This window comes from Phyllostomus discolor, chromosome 5, assembly GCF_004126475.2.
Source record: "Phyllostomus discolor isolate MPI-MPIP mPhyDis1 chromosome 5, mPhyDis1.pri.v3, whole genome shotgun sequence".
Taxonomy (NCBI): domain Eukaryota; kingdom Metazoa; phylum Chordata; class Mammalia; order Chiroptera; family Phyllostomidae; genus Phyllostomus; species Phyllostomus discolor.
The window spans coordinates 109071553-109094427 of NC_040907.2; the positions used below are offsets into that span (position 1 = coordinate 109071553).

The following is a 22875-nucleotide window of genomic DNA, read 5'->3' on the forward strand; positions in this document are numbered from 1 at the left end:
AGGCATTTCCATGGAGTTGGCCATAATTGTTTCCATAGTCTAATTATGCAAAATTTAGCTCCAAATATATTAAAAAATGGTTGAAGTTCTAAAGGAGTACTAAGAGTGTATGTGATACTAGTTTTACTAAATGCAATGGGCATATTGTATATGTCTATGAACTATATCTTTACATATAGACTTTGTTGATTATCTATAATTGCACTGTGTGATGTGATTGCCATTTGTCACATGTGCCTATTAAGTACTTGAAATGTGGCTAATCCAAATTGATAAAACACACTCTCAGTTTCTGAAAACTTAGTTAATGAGAGGAGAATAAAGTATCTCATTAATACTCTTTTTGTGTTGATTACAAGTTGAAATGGTAATACTTTAGACATATTTAGAGATATATAATCATAAATAAAATATATTATTAAGTTTATTTGACCTCTTTCCTCTCACTTTTAAAACAGAAATTACCTATGTGGTTTGCATTTTCAGCTAACATTCTATTTCCATTGGACAACACTGATCTATAACATATATAATGGATTCTGTCATAAAATTAACAAAATGAAATCATTTTATGTAAAACAAATAGTTCATCTACTTGATAGTTTGCATTTTGAGGCTGGTCAGTTTCACTTGTAATCTACTGAAGGATTTATTCATTCACATCCTACAACACAAGTCCACAATTTGAAGTCAAACTGAAAAAGAATGCCAGTGGTTTGGGATTCAGTTTTGTGCAGATGGAGAGAGAGATTTGCAGCCACCTCAAAAATGATCTTTTGAGGATGAAGCAGCTCTTCCCAGGACAGCCAGCTGAGGAGAAGGGGGCCATTGCAGCTGGTGACATTATTCTGGCTGTGAATGGAAAGCCCACAGAAGGCCTTGTCTGCCAGGTGGGAGGCCATGAATGATGTAGCCTCATGTGCAAGCTTATGTCAACCATGCTTTTTTTCAGGCCCACTCACTGTAGAGAATACTCTGTGATCTTGAAAATCATACCTGGAGCCTGGACTTTGATTCACACACAGAGAGTAATTGGCAGAACATTCTCACATTTAATTTTCCATCTTAGTGTTTAAATAGCTGACCTTGAGTGTGCCTTGCTTCTAATTAGGTTCATAATGAAACTGAGATTAAACCCTGGGCTTTTATGTTGTCTAAAGGTTTCCTAACACATTCTGGGAAGTGAGTATAAGGCTAAAGGGACTGTAGTGGTTCTCATTTTGCCCTTCTTCCCCTTTTTCTACTAAATTCACAACTTTGGGTGCAGTGTTACATTGCTTATCCTGAATATGATAAATATGTAATTCAAAAAAATGTGAAAAGTAGACACTTCTCAATAGTTATTCAAAAAAGCTCTATGAAATATTGTACATGTCAGTCAGGGCTCTGGCAGAAAATTGGCTCACTTGAGGGGATTTTAATAAAGGTGTGGGCAAGGGAGATATGGAGCCCTGGGTCTGGGAACATGAGGTGCAGTTACCCACTCCCCCAAGCCTGAAGGGATATGGGAAGGAGCAATTACCCAATCCCAGAAGCTGGAGCAGACTCACTGAAATGAGCTGTGATGTTAACTGAGGGATGCAGTCATCACCAGCCTCCCTCTGTTCTCTGTCTCTATCCATGTTCATGCTGGCACCAGCTAAGCCCAGTAGGAAGCCCCACTGCTGCCCATACAGGCCCACCTCTGGAGCACAGCACACACATGCTGCATGAAGGTGGAGAAGGGTTCCAGGTGGGGTAGGGAGCAAGGAGTATCCCCAAAACAGTGTATGTTTGGGTGGGGAATGCCTTTTTTCATCTAGCTTCAGATCTAAGGGCTATTCTCTGAGAACTGTGGCAATATTACAGTCAGGAGTTTCCCAGGGCCTTAGCTGAGCACTGCCTGCAGCACCTACATGACTGGTGGTATTGAGATTAGGGGGTGGAAGGAAAGAAGGTTGAACTGGAAGAGCCATTTGTTTGAGTCACTGTGTCTCTGGAGAAAGGCATTATTATTGGCAGATGCTTTATGAATAGGCCCTGGGTAAACTCTGGCTATTTCCAGTCCAATATTGGTTCATTACCTTTGTGGGAGCTGCAGGCTAGTGGCCTTGCCTCCTTGCACTTTGGGAAGTTAGGCCCACAGTGGTGTTCTCTACAGTTTTCTGGAAGTGAGTAACATATAAGGGGTAGGGGGTAGAAGGGCCAGCACAGGGAGATAGTGGAGAGCACAGAAGAGGAGATGCATGGCCATGCCAACTCCACATTTGACTATGGAGTTTGGTTTCTTGTAGGAGGTACTCCATTTACTGAGGCTCATGCTCCTACCTTGCCTACCTCCTTCAGGTGTCTTGCCTGAGACAGAACAGGGATGGCAGGTAAGATGTGGTGTCCTTGCTCTCTCCACATGCCTCAGGTTCAGGTAACCATTTTCCTGTCTGGTGGGTTCTGAGAAGCCCAACTTTGCTTTCTAGGTAGGATTCAATGCCAGCTTCTCTCACTGGGACAGGAAAATAGCTGGTCCCCAAACTCATTTGGTTGGTAACAAGTTCATGAGGTCATATCTCTGACTTTTCCTTTTCCTCCATGATTCTGCCTCTCTTAATGTTTGAATCTTCCTGTATATGGTTACACATGTTCAGGTCTTGGCCATAAAACCTCTATAGCCAGACTCTATGACAGCTGAGCTGATTGTGGGGAAACCAGAAACAAAGGAAGCAGATACAAAACCAGAGTGAGGGAAGGTAAGGATTTCTATTCTGAGGAACGAAATGGACAGCAGAATGTGATCCATCCTCCTAATGCGTAAATTAACCATAAAAGGTCTAGTGCAAGGAAAAGAGGCATTGGAATAAGAAAAAAATCAGAGGTTTTACCTTGATGCCTGTATTAGGTTCACCAGAGAAATAGAACCAAAAGATGTGTATGTGTGAAGGTATATGTGTGCCAAAGCAGGTTCATATATATGGGGGGGGGGAAGAGGGAGAAAGAAGAGGGGAATGGGAGGGGAGAGGAGGAGGGAGAGAGAAAAGAGGAGAAGAGGGAAGGTGAGAGGAGAGGAGAAAAGATAAATTTTAAGGAACTGGATCATGTGATTATGGTGGTTGGATAGCCTAATTCTGGCATCTGGAACTCCAGGGAAGAGTTAATGTTACAGCATGAATCCTAAGGCAATCTGGAGGTGGTATTCATTCTTGGAGTTCTTCGTCTTTTTCTCTTAAAACCTACAGCTGATTGATGCCCACCTACATTACAGAGGTTAATCTGCTTTATTCACAATCTACTGATTTAAACATTAATCTCACCTAAAAAAATACCTTTACAGAACACTAGACTAGTATTTGACCAAATGTCTGGGTACTGTGGCTTAGCCAAGTTAGCACTTAAAATTAACTATCATGATGTGGTGTGTTGGGTCCCTAGGACACAGGCTCTGCAGAAGAGATTCTAGTGTCATAGGTGTATAGGGCCCATCCTTAGAAACACTCCTGGGAAGGTGGGGAAAACAGTTTGAGGGGCTGGAAAAGGAGAAGAAATGTGATGCAGCTGCAACAGGGGTCTTTGCTGACCCCACAGGGAACTCTGGAGCTGGGATGGCCTCTTCCAGTTGTTCTTATGTGGGACATGAGAGTCTGTGCCTTTGCCCTGAATATCAACCAGCACTGGCACATGGGCTATCCCAAGGGAGGGGGCCTAACTTTGGCTGAGGCAGCTCCCTTGAGCTGAGAATTTCTGGGAAGGGGCTTGCTGAGTGCCATCAGCTTCTGACACCCTTAGCAGCTGGGGAATGAGGGCCTCAGCCTGGAAGAGGATCTGTGGGCACACCCTGGAATCCCCCACACCTGCTCTGTCACTCACTTGCTGCATGGGCTTTGGGCAGTTGCCTAACTTCTCTAGGGCTCATGATTCCTCATCTATAAAATGAGGGTAAGAATCACTAGGGACAGCACAAGAGACTTAGTGATTCAGATTCTTTTAGTGCTCAGATTCTGAGAGCTGGTTGATGCTGACTTTGGTGAGAAGAGCTATGGGAAGGAAGTAAGAAATTTACCCATTTGGAATAAAGCTTAGATGACAGCAATTGTTTAAAGCAATTGAACAGGGTGAAAGAGGGTCAAGTTTTGCACACACAAGGATCAGGCTGAGGAGTTTGGTACCCTGGGTTTTGTTGGTATATCCAGGAAATACCAGAGGAAAAGTTGTCCTCTGTCCTGGAAAATAGTTCCACCTGGGAGAACCCAGAAGAGCTTGGTGGGATGGCTTGGGGTAAGGTATGGTGGGCATGCTTTCTCTCTCCTACCTGGAGCCAACTGGAGAGGAAATTTCATTCATTTGTGTGAATCCAAAGGTCAGATTGAAGACCAAGAAAGGGAACATTTAATTTATAATTAGAATAAAGTAATTATGAGAAAGAGGCAGATGTACAAACATTTTGAGTAAGGTCATTCCAAGCAGAAGGAATAGCAAGTGAAAAGTCTCTGAGACATGAATAACCTGGATGTTTGAAGGACAAAAAGATAACAGTTGGTGTTTGGACTGTAGTTAATGAAGGGGAGAATAGAAGGAGAAGTGTAGAGGCAGTTGGGGCCACATAATGTAGGACCTTATATGTTTTGGTAATGTGCTGGCTGCAATGAGAAGCCACTGAAGGGAGTGGTGGTGGAAGATGAAGTGTTAAGCAGGAACATACCCTCACATGGTCTATGCTTTAGAAAGATTACTTGTTGCTTGCTGATGGAGATGGGATAGGGGAGGCAAACCAGTAGTTATTCAGGGAAGATATTATGTGGCATGGACTCAGGTTGTAGTTGAATAGTTGGTAAGAAGTAATCAGATTTGGGATACATCTGGGAGGTAGAGCCCAGAGAATTCTATTTCAATTAGATATGGGTATGAAGAAAGAAAACAAAGTTTGGCTTGAGAAGCTGGATGAATGGTGGCACCACTTATAAAGATAGGGGGTGCATAGAAGGAGGAGTTTACAATACCTGGAAAAGAAGCAATAGTTCTTGATAGCACGCAAAACTGAACTGTTTATGGAACAGCCAAATGGAGATGTCTATTAGGCAGTTACGCGAGGAGAACTGAAAGTAGATTTGGGAATTGTCAGCAAATAATGTAATTTAAAGCCATGAAATGGATGATACTACCTTGGCAAAGAGTGCAGAAAAAGTCAAGAAGAGGGCTGACAAAGTAAGCCATGGGAAACTCTAACATTTTTGAGAGGCCTGGTTCAAAGAAATGAGACAGCAAATGGGACTAAAAAGTGGTCTGGGAGGTGGTAGGAAAACCAGACAAGGACAGAGTTCAGAGTAAAATCTGAACATTTAAGTAGAATAAATGAGTAATGAATGCTCTCAAGAAGGATGGGGGCTCAGTTATACTGGATGTTGCTGAGAGGTAGAGTGACATGAGGACAGAGAATTGTCTTTTGGATTTAGGAAGAGGTAGATCTTTAGAGACCCTGATTGGGACAATTTCATTTGGGGAGTGAACAATGGCCACAGAAGCCTGGTTAGAGTACGTACAAGGGAGAAGGGGGAGATACAGAAATAGTGAGTATAGGCACTCATTTGAATAACAGAGAAATAGTATGGCTATTAGAGGAGGCATGTTGGGGTATTAGTAGAGGAGGATGTTGTGGTAGGATGCAGGCTGGTCAGCTGAGTTTAGTGTGAGAGATGAAGGATTCTTGTCTGAATGTGTTCATTCTCACTATGAAGTAAGAGGTAAGGTGGGGGAACTTGAGGAGAGAGAAGATGAGAAATAATTTAGAGAGTAGAGGGAACAGGAAACTGAATTTACTAAGAAAGTAGAGAAAGATTATTTGGAAGTCTTGAGTGTCCATTTTACCTCTGCATCCCTACATTTGGTATTAGTCAGTGTCTCAAAAGCAGGCACAAAGTCCACACGTACAAATAGTCACTAATATCTGTAATTAAAACAGCACCAGCAAATAACATATGATAGAGGCAGAGAGGGGCAAGAGGATGGGAGCTCAGTGCTCTTGTTTTTAAGGGAGTGATTATGGGGCAGACCATGGAATCTAAGCAGAATAAAGGAAAATGTGGACATGTGTGGCTGGGAGGGAGAGTGTGGTGAAAATGTAGCAGGTCCATGCATGAAGAGCCTTAAAGGGGATGAAGGCTTGCTGGGGAGGAAGTACAGGGATGATGAGCTAGAAGGGGAGGAATGTTTCAAAATGAGATTTTGGAGGTCTCCCAAGAATCATGAGAACAAAAAGACTGCTTTTCCTATTTTTTTGGTCTTATACTTTCTTTTAAAAGATTTTATTTATTTATTTTTAGAGAGGGGAGGGAGGGAGAAAGAGAGAGAGAGAGAAACATCAATGTGTGGTTGCTGGGGGTCATGGCCTGCAACCCAGGCATGTACCCTGGCTGGGAATCGAACCTGCGACACTTTGGTTCGCAGCCCGTGCTCAATCCACTGAGTTACGCCAGCCAGGGCTGGTCTTATACATCTTTATGTATACCCTTTAAAAAGTACTTTATGTATCAATAGAGTCATAGTGTTTATGACTCATATGTAAATAAAAGTACATATATGGAGGTCCTCTCATTGTGGGGGTTGAACAGTCAGACAAGTGAGGAGACCACTAGGCTGGGCAGCAAAAGTTTCTTTCTTATAGGTGATGGCAGGTATGGGAGCTCAGCTCTGTCTGGCTGGCTAGTGTATGTGCTATATTACATCATGGATATAGGCCATGGGATGTAAGTAATACAAGATAATTTTTAGGAAAAGTTAAAATCATGACCCTGAGATGTAAAATGAATACACATTAGAGATTTTTTTTTAAAGACTTTATTTATTTATTTTTAGGGAGGGAAGGCGGAGAGGGGGGAGAGAGAGAGAGAGACAGACAGACAGACAGACAGACAGACATCAATGTGCGGTTGCTGGGGGTTATGGCCTGCAACCCAGGAATGTACCCTGGCTGGGAATCGAACCTGGGACACTTTGGTTCCCAGCCCGAGCTCAATCCACTGAGCTACGCCAGCCAGGGCTCACATTAGAGATTTTAACTAACTTATTCAATGAGGGAAGTAGGCAGATACAAAAACTGGGCAAAAAGGTTTCCTAACTTATACAGAGTTATGAACTATCTCAGAGAAATGAATACAGTTCAAATCAGATAACCCCCAGGTTGTGCTAGAGGCAATGCATAGTTTCCTACTGAAACACAGATTCTTTTTATCCTCTAGAAAGTTGAGTGGTGTTAGTGCACCATAAAAGGCCATCAAAATCAGAACCTAAAAGGCCCAAGGGGAATGTAAACAGTTGAGAAGAATCAAGTAATATTTGGAGAAGTGAAGAGGAGACCCAGGGGAGGGCATCATGTTGGGAGGGAAAGTGAGGCTGTGAAATGGGCCATCTGGGATGAGGACAAATGAAGACAAAGAAACTTAAAAAAACTTCCTGTTGGAAAGTGGAATAAAGAGTCATTGTTACTTCTGTTTTTATATTGTTTAAGTTTTCAAATATTTTAAAAGATTTTATTTATTTATTTTAGAGAGATGGGAAGGGAGGAGATAGAGAGGGAGAGAAACATTAATGTGTGGTTGCCTCTTGTGTGCCCCCCACTGGGGACCTGGCATATAACCCAGGCATGTACCCTGACTGGGAATCAAAATGGTGACCCTTTGGTTCTCATGCCAGCACTCAATCCACTGAGCCACACTAGCCAGGGCTCAAAATAATTTTTATTAAAAACAAACAAACACATTCATCAAGGGCTTCCAATGGTCCCAAGCTAAGGGGCTTAGAGATGGATAAGTGTGCTGCCTAGGGCCTGTGGGAGCTAGGGTCCTGACAGAGGGAGGATGACCCCAGAGTGCATCTCTTAACTGCTCTATTCTACATGAAAAAATTCCTTGTTATTTTTTACAGAAGCAACTTTTAGATTCTTCTCACTGTACATCATGGATCTATTAATCCTTAGGATTTTTTTTTAAGAGACACCTGTTTCAGATCAAGAATTTGCCAAGGCAACATGCACTGACTCAGAGCAGAGCCCCAGCCTAGATCAAGAGGACAGCTGGAGGGACAGTGCCTCCCCAGAATAGGGGAAGGCCTGGATTTCAGGCCAGAGTCTTGGCAACAGGCCACCAGAGAGGCACAATGGGACCAAGACATAAAGGAGACCCTGGGCTACTTCCTTGATGCGTCCTGGGGATTCCAACCCTCATTTATGCAGACAGCAACAGGAAGTAGAGGCTGAGGCATTGCCTACCTCTTTGGAAAAGGATATGAGGCAAAATTGCTATTCAGTCTGTGACATCAGAAGACTGGGTAAGACTCACCACATTGCAGATATTTTGTAAATTGTGTGCATTTTGTGGCTAAAAATTACAATTGAGTCATCAATAACTGTGCTTAGATACTTAGATACTAGGCGCAGCACTGTTCTAGGCATATGGAGGGGAGGCCAACACAAGACAAGCATAAGGTCTGGAGCTGCTGTAATTACAGCTTGTGAACTTTTGAAGGCTGCAGATGGTTTGGAGGCTGCCTTGGGGTTTCTTCTCAGCACTCAAATCTGTGTCTTGCTCCCTCATGGCATCTTAAAGCGTTGTGGTAAGAAAGAATTTCCTGTATACATCATCACCTCTATTGCTAATATAATGCTTCACAATCAGCAGCAGCTTAAAAAAACATGCCTACATTTTCAAAACTAGGCTGAAACATTCATTTCAATATCCATTTTTAACTTAGCTTTATTTTTGTGCTCATGCAGCCCTAACTATTCCAGTTCTCAGTCCTGTCCTGATGGAAAACATACTATTTGATTCAGCTTTACATATTTATTACAGATATCCAAAGTGCACAGAGACCTATTAAAAGCAGAGAGAGGGGCACAAATATTGAGAAAGGGTAAGATACTGCTCCTAGGTGTGTGCTAGGTGGAAGCATGAGCACAAAGCAGACAAATAATGAGGAACAATGGTTTGTGTTTTACACTATATAAACCCAGTGAGATTATATGTGTCTTTTTTGTTGATCAACTTAGAAGACTGACAAAGGCAGATCTATAGGGACTTGTCAGTGACATGAAATGTGAAGTAGACCACATAATGCAATTAGGCAGGGTGAGACCTGTGACTAACAGGAGCCACGTGTTCCTTAAATATATTCAGACAACTTTTAAAAGAAGACTGCGCTAGACAAACAAAAACCAACTAGTCTGCAAACAAGAACAAAGTGGGTAAGCACATTTGTCAGTGTTATTCACTTCATTGTCTAAAAAATGCATAAACACAAGTGTATTCTAGGCAGTAATTGAAAAAATTGATTAAATAATAACAGAAGTAATCTACAGAGATTTATCTAAGGACAGCTATGAGCATGATCTTATAGGAAAAATAAAAGAAACTACTTCCTTGTAGGCATGGGACCACTCTTGGAATTTTAAAGATTTTACTGCCAGATAATTTGGGGTGATGGACAGAGACCCTGAGAACTGGCTTACAAAGTGACTCTGGGTTTAGGTATAGCCTGGAGTTTGACTTGCCATGAGCCATTAATCTAACATGGTTATAAGTTATTGATAAGTTATTTTTTAAAACTAATTATTAGTATAGGTAGTCACTGCTTCATTCATTGAAGAATTCATCACAGAATCTCAGGATTGTTCAATATAAAAATCATTGACTCCAAACCTTGAAGCCCATGCTGAAATCTGCTCTGTGATGTTCCCGAAGTAGGGGTCCTACTTGTGCTTAAATATCTCTAGGGATGCAGAATTCACTTCCTTTTGAGGTTGCCCATTTTATCATCATGTTTCCAAAGTTAGGGAATAAGGTGAAAATCACCTCATGCCATATTGCCCTTGAACATCACTTTGGAAGATATGATGTCCCCTCTGCCTCCCCATTGTGGGAACAGATTAGTTATTTATTTATGTTTGGTTAAGTCTCTGATAAAGTCTGGTGACTTGTGTTTATGGGCTCTCTGCAAAATGCTCATCTTTAAATGCTGGCCTTATAGGAATGAAGAGATGACAAATTCAAGTTTCCCACTGATGTTCACTTCAGGGCTTACCCTCATTGAGTGAAAAGTTGTTAATTGCAGATGCTTCCATTTATTTCTCCCCTCTCTCTCTCCTTCCACCTCCAGCACATATAGTTAAATTCATGTAATTAAAACACATGTAGTTTTAGCAACCAGTATTTAGTGAAAGAATTGATAGAAGTCTTCATAGTCATTTAAGAATGTAAAATTAAGGCAGAGTTCTTGAAAGGAACCCAGAGTTACTCTATGCCTTCAGGGAGGCAGAACACTATTTCTGGATAAGGAGGCTAAAGGTCTAACTCTACTGCAGCTGCTGTGCCAGCTGTGTCATCAGGACAGCTGGCTGAGGGATGAATGAGGCTGCCAGGTGAGGGCTATTGGTCAGATGGGAGGGTGAAGGAGAGCCCTGTGAGGCCTGCTCTGGAGTCAGAGTGTGGCTGAGTGGAGTGAGTGAGGTTGATGCCTGGCTAAGAACAGGAGCAATATAACAGCAGGACAGAGCCCTCATCAGGCTGGGGCCTGGGTACTGCCTTCAGCAGGGTGCTTTCCATATACAGATTCTCAGGGGAAAGCATCTACTCTCCCCATTCCATACATACCACTCTGACAATCCTAAATATTGATCTTCAACAGAATCATTATTTATTCTTCAAACCCAGTAGTCCACTGGACTTTTCCACTTGATATCTTAGAGACACTGCAAATCCTACATGTTAAATGCTGTTGTTGGGGCTCACAGGAGCAGTGGCCCTGAGTTCCCAGCTGCACTAGGTAGGGCTTACAGGAATATCAGACAGGGCCTGTTGCTGGAGAACTGAGAAGGCTAAGCCTCACAAAAAAGACATAAAACCTGAGCTTTGTTGTGAGTTTAACAACAGTAAATGGGGCAATTACAAATCCTTAGTATCTAGGCTTGAAATACTGTCTACTCATTTGACTTGTCTTTCTGGAAGGTACACATGATTTTTGGTGGCCCAAGTCTCTAAAGAACAGCTGTTCAGGGAAGTAAATCCCCTGTAATAAGCAAAGGCTTCACAATGATTTCACCGACTAAACTTAACTGGGATTCTTTTAAGCAGTCTTTGAAGCGTTGCAATATTTGGCGTTCTGGGCCCTGCCAGCTTGTTTGGGGAATGTGGCTGGGCAGGGATCTCACATCAGGTCTGCTGATTGTCCTCTAGTTATCTTGTGTCTAGAGCAGCAGCTGAAGTCATTAACTGTACCTAAAGGTCAGCAGAGAGTTCTGTGACCTTGATCCATTCAAGCTCTTGATAGGAATCCTTGCTGCATTACTCCCAGATGCCCCAGGCTAGCTTGGAGCCCTTGATGAAGGACCCTGCTTCTTTACCTGGCATGTCCACCTGCCCAAACATCTGGCCTTGCTCTAAAGCAATGCTACCATCCTTATTAAACCCCCCAAATCTCTAAGTCTTGCCCCTTCCATGAAATAAGCTGTGCCTTGGGGGTCTCATGGGACTTTTTGTGCCTCTTTTTCCCTTGCTCACCCTTCCCCACCCTCACAGTCAGACTCCAGGTCATATTGTTACAGAAAAAAACAAGGGGGGCCTGGGACGATATATTATTATTGAAAGAAGGCCCTGGGTCTGTTATATCTGCCACCCTAGGAAAGACGTCTCTCAATGCCAGAGATTTGTGAAAAGGAAAGGAAATGTTTATTTAATGCTATACAAACTTAAAGTAGTCACCTAATGTCTTCACCAAAATCCCAAAGTCCCTTAAAACACCCACAAACAGACACAGTCCTTCCTTCCTTCCCCCTTTGCCCAGTCCAGAGTACCGTATCTCAGGAAAGGAAATAGAAGTCCATGGCTCAGGCAGTCCTCTGGTTCTTCTCAGTTAGTCCTCCATCTCGACTGGGAGACCTCCCTGGGTTCCCGGCACCCTAAGCTGAGTCACCGGGATCTCTGCTAAAACCAGGTGGTGGTTCCCCCTTCTAAAGCTGTGGGGGTCCCCACTCTGGCACAGGCACATGGTCTTCTCTCCCAGGGCCCCGTGGTTCTCTCTCTCAGGGCTGCAGGAAGGGAGAGTCCCCACTCTGCCAAAACTGCATGGTTCTCTCCTCCAGGGCTGCCGCGTGGTTCTCCCTCTCTCAGGTCTGCGGGAGTCTTCACTCTGCTAAAGCTGTGTGGCTCTCTCTCCAATGGCCATGATCTTCTCTGCACCTCCACAGCCACATGGTTCTCTCCTCTCAGGGCTGCGCATGGTTCTCCTCCTCAATGGCCGCCAAATCTGGGTTTTAAATCCCCGCAGCCAATCTTCCTCTGCAGCCTCATTTCCGACTCCTCCCACACTCGGCTTCACATGCCAGAACTCATATCCTTCCAGCTTTACTGGGCTGCCATCACGAGTCTGGGCAGGCGTGGCCCCATGTCCTGGAGCCAGTCCTCTCTGAGCTCCCACACAGGTGCTGTAACTCAGGGGACCCGCCCCCCCCCCAGTTACATCTGGGTGGGGAAGTTACTTCCATTCCCCTGGCTTAGAGCTGATCACAGCTACTTAACATATCTATGCAACCAGTCAAAGGTTATAGATATGCCAAACAACCACGCCAGAGCTTAGCTGCAAGGCTGTTGCTATGCTAAACAGCTCTCAATGGCCCTGCTCCATTTGTCCCTTCCCCCAACCCACACCCTGGGCGGGGGGGGGGGGGCGCGGATGGAGACATCCCAAAATCTCCTGGACACCTTGAGTTCTGGACCCCATTTTAAAATGCCCATTTGGCGTCCCCCCTCTTGGCTGCACCCTGTAACAATATCTCAAGGGCAGCTTGGTGGCATGTGTGAAAAGGTGGGAGGAAAGAAAGTCATTCTCCCTGACCTGTGGTGGGGTGATGGCCAGGATTTTTTACTCTGGTGGCCACTAAGCACCCCCCTGGACTTTGGCCAGCTTGCCTCTTGCCTTCCAGGCTGATGGCCTCCCTGGTTCTCTCTCTTTAGGCAGGGCCAGTAGTTGAAGCCCCAGATCAAACCAGGAGAGCAAGGAGCACATTAAAAATATTGGAAGCATATGGTGGTAGGGTCTGAGGCCTGGACAGTTCCATACTGTGTGGCCAACGGATACATGTTGCCACCTCTTTCTCCTCCTCAGAGGACTGCTCCTGGGAGGTGGTGGTGCGGAGTGCACCTGGGCAATAGGTTGGATTTCCCATTCTTTAACAAAATCTCCATTTGTTTTTCTGCACAATTTCTATACAACTAAGCAACCATATTTTCTATACAATTCAACCAAGTATCTTCAAGTTTTAAACCAATTTTCCCTTGAAGAGCTTAGTGATTTTTAAATAAATGATTTTTTAGAATGAATGTTCTTTAGTCAGTTACATGCAGTTTCCTTATATACATAAGAATGTGTGTATATTTACATGAAATGCACATTTCCATATACCATGTAGCTCTCATGAGCAGAGATAAGCTCTTGTTGACAGCAAAAACTGAGGTTGTTTGGGGGCTTGTAGCTATTGGGAGGTACCTAAGCTGATTTTAAAGAAAAGAGGCATTGCTAGAAAGGGAAAGGGAGGGTCAGGGGACATGTAACAATGCCAACCCATTGATTTTGGGGTGGGGAAGGAGGCTGATAAACAAAGATTCATTATTTTGATAAAAAACTAAATCTGTGTGCATTTCTTTTAGATTTTCTTACTCATCATCTCTAGATTTTCAACAGATATTTTCTGAGCACCTTCTCCACATATTTGAAACTGCAAAATGCTGTTCCATCTGCACAGGCTTCTCTTTTTAATCAAAAAGCATGTGTGGTGACTTTGGAGAGCATCTAGAAGGCTATTCTTTCATTGTCATGTTTGTGTCTTCATTGTTAGACAATGAGTCTCACCCTTCATTTGCCTCTTGCATCACACAGGGAGTAAATGTCATTCTAGCTGGCTGCTTCCAAATAGGCACTTTTTCAATGCTCAGGAAAGTATCTGATATTTGCACAAAACATTTGAAGGTCACCTGCTTGAGTTGCTCCCAACCTCCTGCTTTATCCCTTTTCATCTAATTCCTCTGTTGAAGTAACAATCATAATCAGTGTTGCAATAATGGCATCTCCTACTTTTTAAGATCTTACCCTGTACCAGGAACCAGAGATTGCTGTATCAGAATTATTTAATTTAAGCATCCCAATATTCTATACATTTCTTGATCTTCCCACTATTTAGATGAGAAAACCAAAATTTAATAAACTTGCCTGAGTTCTGAGTGACTCCCATGTGAAGAGTTAGTCCTAGAACTGGGTCATAGCTTTGCTTGCAATGTTATGCCCCTTGACAAGTCCGCCATGGTCTCCTGAGCTTGGTTAGGAACTCCCCCTGCACCCATAATACTTTGTGCTGCCTCTACCATAGCACTTACTACCTGGATTGTGACATTTATTTACTGCTCACTCCTCCCATTAAATGGGGGGCTCCTCAAGGACAGGAGTCATGCCTTATTCACTGTTTACCTCCTGGCCCCAGAGCAGTCTCTGACAAGGTTTGAACACTGCCTGGCTCTCCTGTGATGCACCATGATGAGAATCCTGAAAGGCAAGGGAAGCTTGATGCGTGGGTCACTGGCCAGCAGTGATCACGGAATGCTGCGGATGGCTCAACGATACGCGAGAAAAAACATGCACAGAGACAGACTAGTTTCTGTGGAGAAGTAGGGACGGAATGGCCACCCCCTCTAGTGGGGAGCGCGCCGATTTACTGTCCATACCTGCTTTTATTGGGCTCATTTTGCAAAATAATTCAGGTAAAGTACAGTACTCATTACGAGGAAGTAAGGAACTATAGAAAACAAGGAACTCTGAGGGTCTATTTTGAGTCAGGGTCAAAAAGCTGTAAGACTTTGGGAAACAAACTAACTTCCTCCTTGGACCCTTCTCATTCATCTGAGAGCATTCTAAACAAAGAAGGTTTCACAGTAATTTACATGTTCTTTCTTAGGCCTGATCACCCGGGGAATCCTCCCTTTTCAGCACAGAGCTGCACCACCCTGTCATTGTTTCAGGCTTAGGTGGAGCAAGGGAACTAAGGCAACCAAGAGATAAGGAGATTTTCTCCCAGACTTGAGAACTCAGGCTATGTCAAAGCCAAGGAGTGAGGGTCCATCACCCCCTTTTGCTGCAGCCCCCAAAGTCCTTCTTTTGGGGGGCCTCCCACATGATTGTGCCTGTCTTAGATCATTCCCCCCTTGGGGAATCTTATCCATCTTTTGCTAACCGACCAAGCTTTGGGGTTCAGTTATGAATGAAGCAGCAAAAGCAGCACTCCTGCAAGGGAAATAAGCTTTTGTCTCCTTGCTGGCTCACAGTTCCAAGGGCGTTCCCTTAGCCTTGCTTAGGTGGGGGTTACAGCTTCTGATACCAGGCAGGGCGGTTCCCAACAGAAGCTGGGGAAAGGAATTTCTAGCCAATGCTGAAAGACCCACAGGTTCCTGTTTTCTAGTCCTGAATTGGACCAGGATGATGAGGAAGGTGACATGCATCATCTGCCTGAAGTTCCTTCTCCTACTGTGGATGATGAAGTGTATTTTCCTATCAAATGTGTATCAGAAGACCAGCTACCTTGTGTGAAATGTTTGGAAGCAGATTCAGGGACCATTCCTGTTGGGAACCGCCCTGACTGGTATCAGGAGCTGAAAACCCCGCCTAGGCTAAGGCTAAGGGAATGCCCTTGGAACCATAAGCCAGCAAGGAGACAAAAGCTTATCTCCCTGGCAGGAATGCTGCTTCTGCTGCTTTATTCATAACTGAACCCCAAAAAGCTTGGTCGGTTAGCGAAAGACGGGTAAGATTCCCCAAGGGGGGGGAATGACCTAAAACAGGCACGATCACTTTGGGAGGCTCCCCAAAAGAAGGACTTGGGGGGCTGCAGCAAAAGGGGGTGATGTACTCTAGTTCCTTGGCTTTGATATAGCCTGAGTTCTCATCGTCTGGGAGAAAATCTCCTTATTGCCTTAGTCCCCTTGCTCCACCTAAGCCTGAAACAATGACAGGGTGGTGTAGCTCTGTGCTGAAAAGGGCGGATTCCCTGGGTGATCAGGCCTAAGAAAGAACATGTAAATTACTGTGAAACCTTCTTTGTTTAGAATGCTCTCAGTTGAATGAGAGGGGTCCAAGGAGGAAGTTAGTTTGTTCCTCAAAGTCTTATAGCTCTTTGACCCCGACTCAATAGACTGGCAGAGTTCCTTGTTTTCTATAGTTCCTTAATTCCCCTTAATGAGTACTGTACTTTACCTGAATTATTTTGCAAAATGAGCCCAATAAAAGCAGGTATGGACAGTAAATCGGCGCGCTCCCCACTAGGGGTGGTGGCCATTTCGTCCCTACTTCCCCACAGAAACTAGTCTTATCTCTGTGCATGTGTTTTTTCTCGCGTGTTTTTCGGTGAGCCATCCGCAGCGGTCCGTGGTCACTGCTGGCCAGTGACCCACGCGCAACACATTCCCTTGCCACAGTTCTATTCTTGGAGTGCTCCCTCAGTGCGTTTGCCTCTGGAAGAGTCTCAAGATTATGAGAGTGAATGGGAAGACCTATAGGAGACCATGGACCCAGGTGATGGCACCCTCAGGTGGGTATCACTTTGTCTCGGCAGAATGAGGCTGCATTGTGAGTCCAGACACTAGTCTGGTTACCTTCACTTACCTTTCTGATGATGGAAGGCAGGCATGCAGCTGTGAGTGATCAAGACATTAGTTCTTAGGCTGGGCTCTGTGGAGCACCCCACAGATGTGCCCCAAGGCATCCATGGACCTCTGTACCTATTGCAGCATGTTGACTTGTATGGTTCTTTTGGAAAAAAGCAGCTCTCAACACTCTTTGAATTCTCTAACAGATCCATCACTCCCAAGAGTTTAAAAATCTCTGTTGTAAATATTCCCTCTTTCATCCTGGAAGTGGGGAAAAGTGTTGGAGGGCATAGAGAGCTTTGCTTATGGATGAAGTAGTGTGTCCTTGGACTTTTAACCTACGTAACAAATTATTTTATTTTGTCCTGTTAGGCAGTAATAGTGCATAGGTAGAATCTATAAATGATTTAATTTAATCCTCACATCAACTTTGAATGATATTCCTATTCCTCTTTTATAAATGTAGCTTAGAATGTTTATTTAATTATTCCAAAAGCATGCAGCTAGAAGAGATAGATTCACACTGCATCTATCTGATTTTATTTTTGATACATTTTTACATTTTCCCTTGAATATGTCTTTCATATTCAGTGTAAACTTATATAACAGAGATGTCTTTCCATCACATGTCATGAGTCCTACTTTTTCCCTTACAGGATATTTCTCTCTAATGAGGCTAAAACAAGCCTTGCTGTCCAGTAGGATTGGAAATCAGAGCAACTGTTCTGTTTAGGACAGGCTGCCGGCCAAATGGTGGAGGCTACCCAGCAAAACCTATGTATTGTTTTAGATGAACACAGTCTCTTAAGGCAGGACCTGATGATTTCTGCATGGATGTTCTTTCAACTGGAAGAGCCCTCAGATGTCCTTGGTCCAGAGACTGTGCCCACTGGTTTGGCCACCAGGAAGGAGAAGGAGCCTGGGAAGAATATCTGTGATGGAGTGTCTGGCCCAGTTTTTAAGAACTAATATTGAAAAGATCATGTCTATCACTTCTGAGACTCATTCCGAATAGTGACCTCTATTCAATTGTGGGGTATATGTCAAGTGTGTTTGAGTGTGTGTGTGGGTGTATGTGTACCCTTGCACTTGTGGCTGGGAATGGGGGAATTCCCTTTGTGAAAGATGTTGAGAACCAGTCTTCCATCAGGCTTGTCCAACCTGCGGCCTGCAGGCCGCATGCAGCCGAGGATGGCTGTGAATGTGACCCAACACAAAATTGTAAATTTACATAAAACATTATGAAATATTTTTTGTGATTACTTGTTTCAATGTAGTTAATGTGTGGCCCAAGACAACTCTTCCTCCAGTGTGGTGCAGACACCCCAGATGGCTGGACACCCTTGTGACTATATTAAGATAAACTTGGACAAGGCAAGGTACTGTACACACATTCTGGGACAGATGTAATGTTCCAGTTTGCACCTTTTACTTCTCCATTCATTGAAGGAGTTTTCATGACTTTCAAAGTGCCCCTATTTCCTTCAAATGAATCTGCTCAGGGTCTTAGCTCAAAGGCCATGAAAGTAATGCATTTCAACATATTTCTGTGTTCTTTCTATGCAACTCCATATTAGCATAAATTCTTTTGAAAGCATTTTCTTTTGAGACTCAACAATCTGAGTCTAAACATTATATCAAGGAAAAATAAGATGGGAACATCTAATAAAAAAAGAAGAGTGAAGTGGCAGATCCAGTATTACCAGATATTAGACATATAGCCAACACCATAACAAAAACCTGGAACTATGTGGGATTAGCAAATGCCCAAAAGAAATAGACCTTATGGGCCACAGTGTGAGCCAAGGAGGACACTCAACACTATACAATGGGAGACTCATGGCTGTTAGTGTCCCAATGTCAGGGAGGACAACCTCATCGAGAGAACAATGATAATTAAAAAAAGATGACTTAGATTTAAAGATACTTCATCTACCAAAATCACATATAGGTTGATTAAGTGTAAAAATTTAAAAAAATCAGAAAAATCCTGGTAGAAAACAGACTTCCAATGCATCAGATCTATAAAGGAATAGTAAACTTATCTCTGGCTTATCATAACAAAGGACTACAAAAGTGATGGTATTAAAATAACAGTGATAAAATTAATGTGAATTAATTTTAGCAATGGATTGGAAATAATTTACATACTTGCGAATAAAGATTAATTATATAATTTTTGTAAAGTCCATTATAACTTATAATAGATTAGTATTTAAAAGAGCAATGCATATAATAAAATATAAATGGTGGACAAACACATATTCTAATCAAAATAATGTTAATGCATTTGTTTATATTCATTATATTTGCAAAATTTTAAAAACTAATATTCTACTTTGGCAAAATTTTAGTGAAGCTGATATACTCAGAAATATTAAAAGCCATAAACAAGGTTATATCCAATAACTTAACAATACCATTCCTGAGAATTTACCCCAAAGAAATTCAAAATAAGAAAAAAAATCTGTATATTTTAGGATGTTCAATGAGGTACTCTTGGTAAAAACAACAAACTGAAAATGGCTAAAATGGATTTCCAGCCAAGATGGAGGCATAGGTAGAAACCCTTTGTTTCCTCACACAACCAAAAGGAGGACAACAACCAATCTAAAATCAATAAACAACCAGAAGCACCAGAAAATCAAACTGCATGGAACTCCAACAGCCAAGAAATTAAAGAAAACAATCAATCAGAACAACTACTCCAGTAAGGCGGCAGACTGTGTGGGCCACTGGCAGAGAAAAACTGTAGTGAGTCAGTGGACCTTGTGTGCAGGGCTGCCTGTGGTGTGGAGACCTGCTGCATGGGCTGCGTGGGTGGGGCTGACTTAAGGGAAAACTGAGACTCAGAGTTCATATGTCAGTTGCTACATTGGGAGAAAACTCCCAGTCTCACACAGGAGTCCCTGGGAAAGTGCACTAGGGACAAGCAGGAGAGCTGCATTGTTCCCTCTCTGCACCTCCCCCACTCGCAGTGCTACAGCGCAGCAAAGAGGGTTGCCCTGGTTGAGTGAATTCCTAAGGCCCTGCCCCCTTTCAACTTCTCAGGTGTGTCAAGACAAAGAAATATGGCCCAAATGAAAGAACAGTGCATAACCTCAGAAAGAGAACTAAATGATGAGGACATAGCAACCTATCTGGTGGAGAATTTAAAGCCCTGGAAATCAAAATGCTCACAGATCTGATTAAGCTTGGTTGAAAAATGAAAAACAGAACAAAACAGAAAAACAAATGAAAGATAATCAAAATGAAATAAAGTAAAATATTCAGGGAACCAACAGTGACAGGAAGGAAACCAGGACTCAAAATAATGATTTGGAACAAAAGAGAAAAATAAATATCCAACCACAACAAAATGAAGAAACAAAAATTCAAAAAAGTGAAGAGAGTCTTACAGTCCTCTGGGATAACCTGAAATGCTCCACTGTCTGAATTATAGGGGTGCCAGAAGGAGAACAGGAAGAGGAAGAAATTGAAAACTGATTTGAACAAATAATGAAGGAAAACTTCCCCAATCTGGTGAAGGAAATAGACTTCCAGGCAGTCCAGGAAGCTCAGAAAATCCCAAAGAAGTTGGACCCAAAGAGGAACACACCAAGGCACATCATCATTAAGTTACCCAAGATTAAAGATAAAGAGAAAACCCTAAAAGAAACAAGGGGAAAGGAGACAGTTACCTACAAAGGAGTGCCAATTAGGCTATCAGCTGATTTCTTAGAAGAAATCTTGTAGGCAAGAAGGTGCTGGAAAGAAGTATTTGAAGTCATGAAAGGCAAGGACCTACATTCAAGAATACTCTATCCAGCAAAGCTTTCATTTAGAATGGAAGGGCAGATAAAGTGCTTTCCAGACAAATTAAAGGAGTTCATCATCACCAAGTCCTTATTATATGAAATGTTAAAGGAACTTACCTAAGAAAAAGAAACTAAAAAATATGAACAATAAAATGACAACAAACTCACAACTATCAACAAATGAACCTAAAAGGAAAGACAAACAATGAAAACGAAAACTAAGCAAACAACTAGAACAAGAACAGAATCAGAGAAATGGACATAACATGGAGGGATTTCAGTGGGAGTGGGAAGGGTGGAATAGGGGGGAAAATGTACAGGGAAGAAGAAGCATAATTAATAGGCATAAAGTAGACAGGGAGAGATAAAAAATAGTATAGGAAACAGAGGACTCAAAGAACTTATATGTACAACACATGGACTTGAACTAAGTGGGGGGATTGCTGGAGGGTTGAGGGGCAGGGTGGAGGTGAGATAAAGGGAGAAAAAATTGGGAAAACTGTAATAGTATAATCAATAAAATTATTTAAAATTAAAAATAAAACAATAGAGGATAATTTAAGAAAAGAACTTCCTTACTAATAATTATCTTTATAAGATCTTCTCTCTCAACGTTTATCCACTTGGCCTGTCATACACTAAGAGAAGTGAATTAAAGTCTTGTACTAATGTGAAAAAAAAAAGAAAATGGCTAAAATACCTTAGGATATAGTAATATTAGACAATTATGTCAACGTTGTGAAAAACAAATGGAGTAGAAATACTGATAGGATAAAATACAGTAATATTAAAGGTGGTGTGGTAAAAAAAGACAATTATGGTACAGTAGCATAAATGAATATTATGCAGCCAAAAAAACAATAAGTATAAAATAGTCACCACTTAAAAAAGTATTTTGTATAGTAACTCAAAATTGTACACTTACTGATTACAGCTATAGAAAATAATGTATTCACAGAGAAGTGAAATGAATAGAAGGGAATATTCAGCAATAAAATAGAAATCACCTGGTATTTGGGTAATAGGATTTGGAGACTATGTCTTGTTAAAAATTTATATATATATATATATATATATACACACACACACTCAGTATTTTACATTAAAAATAAAGAGACTGAAACAGCCAAAGCAAAAACTAATAAGACAGCAACAAACAAACAAAAACAAAGACAAGGGTTTAAAAATGCCTGTGCTTTAAATCGTAATTTATACACTCTTCTCTCTGTGCTTTGATTTCTAATTTCCTGTTCTCTTTATGATAGAAAAATCTTCTTTATCATTTGGCTGTTTCTGCTGTTAGTGAAAAAGAGGTTTCTAGGCACTTCAACAGTATTATTCAGATGTTTTTTGTGCAACATCCAGCCCTTGGTGAACTATTAGAGTTTCAGAGACCTTAGGTAAGGGAGTTGATCAAGTATGCAATGAAGTGAATAAATAACAGTACTGCTGGAAACTGCTTGCACTGTGCTGAACTCTGGTTATTATTTCTTCTTTGGAAACCAAATGGGTGGCTACAGATCAAAATGAATTGACTCTTCCCCTCCCCCAGACCTTTTTACTCATTTTGCATCATAATTCATTAAAAACTGGTTAATTTGTCTCACGTAAACTTGATTGCAGCTGCCACTCTCCTTGTGTTGGGCAAATGTCAAAAAGAACAGTGCAGTTCTTCTCATTGCCTTATAACTGCTTCTATTTCCGGCTTCTATGTCGTATATTCTCAAATCTGGCCATACCTGAGAATCAACTCCAGAGAGTGTTAAAAATAATGGGTAAAGGGGGTCAAATGTGTGGTAACAGATATAAACTAGACTTTTGATGGTGAGCACACAGAAAGTTAATTATAATTTTGTATACCTGAATTTTACATAATGTTCTTAACCAATGTTACCTCAATTACAAATTTTTTTGAAAAAGAAGAGAAAATCAGCTGTACTATCATCATCCCTGGAGACCCAGAAATAGCAGGCCTGAGGTAAAGCTCAGAAATATGTACTTCTATGATGCCCAGCAGAGGTTTTGGGCATGGCCAGTTTGGGAACCAATGATAAAATGTAGGGGACTAGTTTGTTTTGGTCTGGCAAATCTGACACAGCTCTGTATAGAAAACCGACAGAAGTGAGGTGGTGGGCAGGAGCTAGACCTTCAAACCAAGTTTTCCCATGGGAATCAGGCCTAGAAAATGTGTATAGACTGCTATGGCTTGCTCTTGCTAAAACTGCCTCACCCTGGTCTGAAACAGTAAATGTATATTGTCTATCTTCAAGGTAATTTCCAAAGCCTGTGTGAACTTTCTTAAGGACAGAGCTAATCAGCTCGCCACCTTTCCCTTCTGCATGTGTTGTTTTCATTCCCTTGGTTGTACCTGAAATGTAGACAATAATATTCTATGTAATAGATAATAAATCCTTCTTTGATGTAAGACTCAAGAAAAA

General features: G+C 42.1%; 1 protein-coding gene across 1 annotated transcript in view; it reads left to right on the top strand.

The window, feature by feature from the left end:
• The window catches only part of FRMPD2 (FERM and PDZ domain containing 2), a 98628-nt gene extending 90307 nt beyond the window's left edge, over positions 1-8321 (top strand). Inside the window, 6 exon segments of the mRNA XM_036027506.1 lie at positions 360-367; positions 647-890; positions 4161-4245; positions 7969-8058; positions 8061-8137; positions 8139-8321. Of these exon segments, the coding sequence (XP_035883399.1) occupies positions 360-367; positions 647-890; positions 4161-4245; positions 7969-8058; positions 8061-8137; positions 8139-8321 (687 nt within the window).
• Positions 8322-22875: the final 14554 nt, after the last annotated feature.